This window comes from Cricetulus griseus, chromosome 4 (assembly GCF_003668045.3).
Source record: "Cricetulus griseus strain 17A/GY chromosome 4, alternate assembly CriGri-PICRH-1.0, whole genome shotgun sequence".
NCBI lineage: Eukaryota > Metazoa > Chordata > Mammalia > Rodentia > Cricetidae > Cricetulus > Cricetulus griseus.
Genome location: NC_048597.1, coordinates 65,484,339 through 65,492,896, shown reverse-complemented (window position 1 = coordinate 65,492,896; position 8,558 = coordinate 65,484,339). Strand labels below are relative to the sequence as shown.

At 46.0% G+C, this 8,558-nt stretch overlaps 1 protein-coding gene across 1 annotated transcript; it reads left to right on the top strand.

Annotated features, from left to right (window-relative positions):
* Positions 1-3,813: 3,813 nt before the first annotated feature.
* On the top strand, positions 3,814-6,410 carry Rtp1 (receptor transporter protein 1). The gene is made up of 2 exons (XM_027413371.2): positions 3,814-4,085; positions 5,891-6,410. The coding sequence occupies exons 1-2, from the start codon at positions 3,814-3,816 to the stop codon at positions 6,408-6,410; spliced, it is 792 nt and encodes a 263-aa protein (XP_027269172.1).
* The last annotated feature ends 2,148 nt before the right edge of the window (positions 6,411-8,558 follow it).

Genomic DNA, 8,558 nt, shown 5'->3' with positions numbered 1-8,558 from the left:
AACATCACCCTTCACAATATCCACAAACAACATAAAATATTTTGGGGTAATGCTAACCAAAAAAAGTGAAAGACAGTAAGAACTTTGAGTCTTTAAAGAAAGAAGTTAAAGAATATACCAGAAAATGGAAGATCTCCCATGCTCTTGGATAGGTAGGATCAAATGACAATCTTGCCAAAAGCAATCTACAGATTCAACAAGATCCCCATCAAAATCCCAACACAGTTCTTCACAGACCTTGAAAGAACAATACTCAACTTTATATGGAAACACAAAAAACCCAGGATAGACAAGACAACCCTGTACAATAAAGGAACCTCTGGAGGCATCGCCATCCCTGACTTCAAGCTCTATTCAGAGCCATAGTCCTGAAAACAGCTTGGTACTGGCACAAAAATAGACAGATAGACCAATGGAATCAACTTGAAAAGCCTGATATTAACCCACATACCTATGAACACCTGATTTTGACAAAAAAGTTAAATCTATACAATGGAAAAAAGATAGCATCTTCAACAAATGGTGCTGGGGGAGAAAGGATTGACATGTGAAACAAGGTTGTTCCTAATTTGAACTAAAAAAATCCTCCTGATTAAAAAAAATTCAACAGTGAAGGCTACATCCTGGTAGTAAGAGAGCCTGAGGTATCGCTTGCTGTTCTCTCCTCATCTAGAGGAGCTGTCACCTCAGTCTACCACAGTGAAGCATTTGTGGAAAGGATATTGTTTCATAGTGTCAGCAATCCTCAGAGACTGAAGTGGGCACATTTTGTGATGAGATGGGAGATACACACATTTAATTGGCAAACAGTATATTCTCGATTCTACACTGGACAGTACACTGGTTAAAGAAGTCATACTCATGCAAATCCATGTTCAACCAAGCCTGAATGGTGAACCCTGGGCAGGTTCTCTCAGTAAGATGAAGTTGCTGTCACGGCTATTGTGACAAAATAAACTAATGTGTATAAAGAATCTGGGACAGTGCCTGGCACCTACTGTTGTTCAGTGGTGGCTATTATGCTGCAAGTTATTATATAAATATAAATATATACTCACATAAAACAATGACATATTTTACCATAAGGAAAAGATATTTATCAAATACAGCAGAATAGCTATGGATAAGATAAAGGATCAATACAAAACAACAAATGAACATGGATTATTCCAGGGCTCATGCATTAATAACCGAAGACACCGTGTTCTCATTTTCCCATTGCTAAATCAACTGAGGTTAAACAATGTTCATCAGGGCATCATTCATGCAGAGTCGGGAGCACCTGGAGGACTGTGTCTAGTACCAGATAGAAAAATTAGATTTTTCAGGTCTTTCTTCTTTTATTTATTTTTTTTATTGTTTTTACATTTTCTGCCCCATCACCATTTTTTAAAAAGAACATGTGTGACATGGCATGTATGTGCAAGGCAGAGGACAGCTTCCAGGAATCAGTTCTCTCCTGCCTTATAGGTCTTGGGGTTGGAACTCGGTGACATTGTCAGCCTCAGTGGCAAAAACCTTTACCCACTGAACATTTTGCTAGTCTAGGTCCTTCTTTCTTAACCTCCAATTTCAGGATTTGTTGGCTATCTGTATGTAATTCATAGCATTTGAAGGTTCTGCAGCAACAATGAGACTTTGTGGAGAAGTCAGGAAATGGCTTTCTTTTTGTTTCTATGACTTGAGACGACTAACCACGACCTTGAACTCAGTTATCCTACCTTTGACTCTCTCGTGCTGGGACTACAAGTGTAAGCCATGAGATCCAGCTGAGAAACGTGCTTTCTGACTGTGAGCAGCATTGTCTCTGATGCTGGGAATGCACATTTATGAGCCTAAGTTTTAAACACACAAGGGCTCATCTCTGAGGGACTGAACTAAACTTTTCTGACCCAAGAACAAGATGGTCTATATAAATTGTGCCCACTCATACAATGCAGCGTAGGGCATATAACTAGATAATAATATAAATGACTTAGAAGAATATTCATGAGATGTTATTATTTATAAAACATGTCACAACACCCTATGGTATTTACCTTAATACTAACAGTAGTCATCTTGGATAAGGATGTTATGGAAGATCATTGCCTTTGTTTAAATTCATCTTTATTTTGTAAGTTTTCTGTAATAAACACATATGATTTTTTTAAGGAAAAACAACATGCTAAAAATTATAGCCCCCCTCCCAAGCAGGGTGAGTCAGGTCCTGAGTTCCCATTGCCCACCAGCCATGTGTCCTCAGGAGCAAGCAGTTGGCAGGATGTGGGTTCCATCATAGATGCCTGACTTGAGAAAAGTGTGGACCTGGGCTGCTCAGCCACTGCAGTCTGCCTGGCCAATTTTAAGATGGAATCAGCTCCCCTCTTGTTTTTATGTTTTCCTAACCCTTGGGTGTTTGTTGACACCTTCAGGAAGCTTGGAGGAAGAAAGGACAAGGCAGAGACCAGCAGAGAAATATCTCATGCGACCATTCTCAGGACACAGACACTGTGTCATTACCCAAATAGCATGTAGCTTCAGCCAGACTAGGTCCTGAACCCGGTTCCACCTGCCGATCTCCTTCCATCCCAGGGTGAACTCTGTCTGGACCTCTCAACCTATCCACACTCTTAGCCTCTTCCTGGCTCCGCATGAGCAGTTTTAGCCCTTTCCCAAGAGCCCAGTACAGTTCTTGCTCATCCTAGTAGATGAAACTACATCCCACCCCACCCCTGTTCAGTCATTTCCCCATTTCCCAGGTCCCCTTCAGAGCCAAAGCCCTCTGGGTACTTTTCTTTCCTTGTTTCCTTGTTCCAGTGCTCCCTGTTTAAAATTTGCTTTTTCTTGCCCCATCTTGTGCCCCCCCCCGGGTGTTCTGAATAAATTTGCAATGAGGTTATCAAGCCTGTCTTCCTCAGCCCCTGCTCTGTTTAATTGTTGTTGAATTCTTCCAATGATCTGCATCAGAGTGAATAAGAAGAGCTATTTTACCATTAAAAAATTAACAAACTATAGGTTTCTATACGCAGCCAGTATTGCCTCAGATGGTTCCCATCAACTGCTCTTCTGTAACCAACTTGGAAGTAGTCCTGTCGAGCTACCTGGGTGATGCAATGGCTTTTACCTTTGTGCACAGGTGGCTGCTCTTGCAAATGGTTCTTGAAGTATGGATCTCATTATCTCATTATTACCCACTACATTTCCAGTTACAAGTACCTTGCCTGGGGTCTGACACATCAGTATGCTTGAAACAGAAGAACTAATGAGTTGGAATGGCTCATCAGCAGCTCTGCCACTTACATGCTAAGGTAAGTCCCAGACTTCCGATCTGCACAGTGACACAGTCACCGTGATTTCTGAGATCTCTGATCATGTATATTAAATGTCAGTGTTTCATGTATGAGATGGGTGGCTATACAGAGGGAGACTATATTATGGTTCTACCTACTAACGAGTCTACATCTCCCCATCCCTTATTTCTCCTTGGCTCCCTAAGGCATAGTGGTTACCATAGAAGCCAGGTGCTGATGATGCCTCCAGGGACAGCAAGGTAAAATTGAGCCAGCTCTCAAATCATCCATTCTCCATGCTCTTGCAGGCCAAGATGATAAGGTCTGAAGTCTAGCCTTTTGTCAGGCCCCCAACCTGCCTTGGATCATTTAGACTCAGAGACCTTGCTTCTGCAGATTGCAATCAGGGCTCTGAAATACCCTTCCAGAGACTCTTTCCTCCCCAAGTTGTGTCTCCTGGCACCCTGCCTGGTTGCCTTGGCAACAGGTTCCACTGCGGACAAAGGAGGGAGCTGGGTCCTGCTTCCTCCTGGTCCTGCCAATGAGGATTTTTAGACCGTGGAGACTGCGCTGTCCTGCTCTGCACTTGCCCTCACTCCCCACATTCTCTATTAAGTGGAGTTTGCCTTCTCTCACCACTGACGAGGACATGTGTAAGAGTGTGACCACAGGTGAATGGAAGAAAGTCTTCTATGAGAAGATGGAAGAGGCAAAGCCAGCTGACAGCTGGGACTTCATCATAGACCCCAACCTCAAGCACAATGTGTTGGCCCCTGGCTGGAAGCAGTACCTGGAACTTCATGCCTCAGGCAGGTGAGTGGCAAAGAAACGGACCTGCAGATAGCTTCTGGGACCCAAGCAATGGGGTCTAGCCCCTCGGAGGAGAGAGAAGGACACACAGAAACCAAGTGCCTGCTTCAGTCTTACAGTTAGGCTACTGTAGACTAGAAGTCATGTTGTCTCTAAAAGGGACACGGAGTTTGGGTTCAACTCTTATACTGATCACCAGGAGAGTTGTTCTTATAGTTTCTTCACTTAGCAAATAAAGAAGTAGACATTATATATATATATATGTATATATATATATATATATATGTATATATATATATGTTAAAATAATATAATTATTAATTTCTGAATCTTGACACTTGACACACTTTTTGACTTTAATGATATCTTTAAAAGTATCTGTAAGCTGAGATAAGGGAGACTTGGGTCCACTGAGAGTCAAGGGATCTGTGTTCTTGTATTGGGGAAGTTCAATTTGAACCTAGTTAACTCAGCTTGATTTGGTTTAAAACATTGAACACACGAAGTACACTAGAAACTGGCTCTGCTGTTGCCTCCATGTCTCTTGAGCAATACACTTTGCTCTTTGGACCATGCTTTCCCAAGTGATGGGTTAGCTGAGATCTTCACCTTGTGCTCCAGGGAGGATAATAGCAATGAGCATCTAGTTTATTAGAGCTGCAGAATATTGGGCCCCTTCTAGATTCAATTCCCTGATTTTTAGAAGGCCCCTGGGTGATTTGTAGGTACAAAAATATCTGAGAATACCTAGCATTCTACTCCTTGGGTTCAGTCCATGGGTCTACCTTAGGACTTATTATGGGACTTGAGCAAGGGCAGCTGAGTGGTGCAGATATCTGGGTCAGAAGCAAAGGCCTTCCTGGTAAGCTTGGCTCAGCCAACTCAGTCCTACTCAGTCCATTTCAGTCAGCATTGCAGGCAGGGTACTGATTCTGCCTCTCACCAGCTGTGAGATGGCTGTTTACTGTGTCCTGAAACAAAATGATGGGTTAATTTTGGTGGCCCCTCCAATTCTGGCAATTTTTAAATCCAAGTGTGGACAGAGTGAGAGAAATAGTTGCTAAAGATATGAATAAAGAAAAAGACTAAAATGAAAACGTGGGTGTTCCTTCATCAGATGTTAGCAGGTTGCTACTTCCTGGAGGTTCTTGTGGGACAGAGTGGGATGGCTTTGTGGATACCTCAGATTTGGATACTGAGCTGTGATCCCTGGCTGGTCTCAGTCAGTGTTGGAAACACTGGCCCTTTCGGGAGGGGGGGGGTCACCTTGCACTGACACTACCTCTACTTCCAAGATTTGGGAATGCATTAGCTTTGGCCCTGCGCTAATAGTTGATGGTGCCAATAGTTCATTTTCTCCTGATTTAGGCCTAGCCCATTCAGTCAGTGCTGACAGGACAGGCTTGTGTATCTCCTGGTCTGAAAGAGCTTTGCTATCAGACTTCCACGTGGCGTGGCGGAGGACTCAATGTACCCTGGGCATTTAATAGATGGAGAATGAGTTTCTTGAGACAAGGGACAAGGCCTGAGGAAACTAGACTGAAGGAAGACAAGGTCTCTGGAAAGCAACCAGGGAGCAGACCACTGCTAGATGCCCGGTGCCAAGTCCGGGAGACTGCTCTTGTCCCTTAGGCACTCATATAGAGCAAGGAGGGTGGCCTTCTGGGGAAGCTAATGAACCCTGAGGACTGTCAGCACACCGCCCCAACTCTGGGCTCTGTTCTGCCAGCTGCCACATCCCCTTACCCCTTCCTGGCTTGTTTTCATCCCTCCATATGTCCCTCTCTTTCTCTTTCCCTCACTGGCAGGTTCCACTGCTCCTGGTGCTGGCACACCTGGCAGTCGCCCCATGTAGTCATCCTCTTCCACATGTACCTGGACCGTGCCCAGCGCGCTGGCTCAGTGCGCATGCGCGTGTTCAAGCAGCTGTGCTATGAGTGCGGCACGGCACGGCTGGATGAGTCGAGCATGCTGGAGGAGAACATCGAAAGCCTGGTAGACAACCTCATCACCAGCCTGCGCGAGCAGTGCTACGGAGAGCGTGGTGGCCACTACCGCATCCACGTGGCCAGCAGACAGGACAACCGGCGACACCGTGGCGAGTTCTGCGAGGCCTGCCAGGAAGGCATTGTGCACTGGAAGCCCAGCGAGAAGCTGCTGGAGGAGGAGGCGACCACTTACACTTTCTCGCGTGCTCCAAGCCCCACCAAGCCACAGACCGAAACCAGCTCAGGCTGCAACTTCTGCTCCATTCCCTGGTGCTTGTTTTGGGCCACGGTCCTGTTGCTCATCATCTATCTGCAATTCTCCTTCCGTAGTTCTGTCTAAGATTACCACATGGGTCTGAGGCTTGGGGTGGGGCGGGATGAGCACCCTGGCTTGGGAAAACCGGGCTTGTGCTAATGCGATGTGGTCATTGATTCAGTGGGAACCCTGGACAGTCTGTATAATTAAGGGTCTGTGCTGGACCGTTGATTTTTTCAAAAAGAAGTCTAGGGCTCCAAAGTGCTAGGTACCCCAGGGATGTCTGATTAGGGAGATAGATGGAGTGAGTGAGCTGCTTTCTCCTCATTTAACAGTTCCTTCCAGCTTGCCTTCCTTCCTTTCTTCCTTCCTTCCTTCCTTCCTTCCTTCCTTTCTTTCTTTCTTTCTTTCTTTCTTCCTGGTTTTTCGAGACAGGGCTTCCCTGTGTAGCTTTAGAGCCTGTCCTGGAACTAGCTCTTGTAGACAAGGCTGGTCTCGAACTCACAGAGATCTGCCTGCCTCTGCCTCCCAAGTGCTAGGATTAAAGGCATGTGCCTCCATTACCCAGCTCCTTCCAACTTTTGTTTTCTCCCTTGCTGCAATAAGAATAGAACTACGTTCCATGGAGTTCCATGAAAGGAATATATATCTATATATCTCTCTGTGTGTATATATGTGTGTGTGTGCTTAATTGTTTCAAAAAGAAAACAGTCTTGGAAATTACAGGACTAGCTCCATCACCGGACCAGAAGCAACAGAGAGCGAGCTGGGCTAGGGACCCCAGACCTAGCCCTACCCTCTGTCATGTCCCCTCCTGTGACCATGCCCAAACGGGTGTGGTCAGTGCTACAGATACGTGGGGGATGGTGGGGGTGGGGGTGATGGATCTCTCACTACACTGTGTCATCTCAAAACACCAGGTCATCTCAAAAAGTCTTCTTAAAGCCAATGAACTTGACTTTACTTTCTTGTTATTCTCTCGCTCTGTCTTTGTCACTACCACAGCATCTAGTACAGCTTTAAAGGAGCCTCTTTGCCTTTAATATGAGCCTGCTCCACAGAAGTTTCCCCTGAAGTAGGAAGGTGGGTGCACAAGCTCCTGGCTCCACTGGACTTTGCTTGTGTCCCCAGACTTGAAGCTCCTAGCCCCTGTCCTTCAGGTGGATCCCACAGCCTGCCTGGCTGACAGATGATTGGCTGCCAGGGTAGAGTCACAGTGAGGCCTTCCACTCAGTGCTTGTGAACCAGCACAGAATTTAGAGAGGTTTGGAGGTAAGCTGCTCCATTACAGTGGAGGGTTTTCAGGGTTCGGATCCGCAGCCATGCCGATGGCCAGAACAGGGGAACAGACGGGCTGCCTATGACTTTGCTGAAACAATTGTTGACTTTTCTATATTGGCATTTTTGTCAAAGAGGCTCTCTTCCTGGACCAGAGGGATGGGGCATCTCAGCAAGAAAGGGTAAATTAAAGATACAAAATCACTTGTTGGTAGACAGTGCCCAGAATGTCACAGCTCTTCAATATGGGGTGCAGTATGTTTTGCAGTCATGGGATCAGGCGCCCTCTGATAACAGAGTGTGGGATAAGGCTGGTGGGGGAGAGGCGAGAAGCTGGAAGTGGATTGCTACCCACCCTGAGCCTTAGAGGCCCTAGTTCACTGACTCTGTAAGTAACCAACTTCCTGCCCTGCTGCCATTTCTCTCTGAATGAAAGTCACAATGTCAGTAGTAGGGGAGACAGGAGGACACTTACATAAAGACCTTGGGGACATCAATGGTACACCTTTGAGTTTCCCCACATGGTCCTTGATTCCTATTGGGCCATTAGCGCCCCCCACCCCATCTTGTCTTCTCTCTTACTGAGACTATCCAGTTACTGCTGTAGGCCAGTTCTGTCCATAGTTAGGAGTGATGTGGGGGTCACCACAAGGTCTAGCCCTCCCTCTGACAGTAGTAACCAGCTGTGACTTCTTCCTTCACAGTATTAATTTCTCTAACCAGTCACACATCCTGGGCACCTCCTCTCTGGAAAGTTCTTATTTAGGTGCTGGATGCAGTAGTAGGCACCTCGGGCCAGGCTCGGTCTATCGGAGGCCTCTGGTCACTTCTGGGATTCTCAGGCCTGACTGTATTTTCGGAACCCTGGGGAGCTTTGAAAGAAATAGCAGTGCATCTAAACCCTCAAGTAAAAACCCTCAGATCTCCCGGCATCCTGTCTCTGTGGCTTGGTAT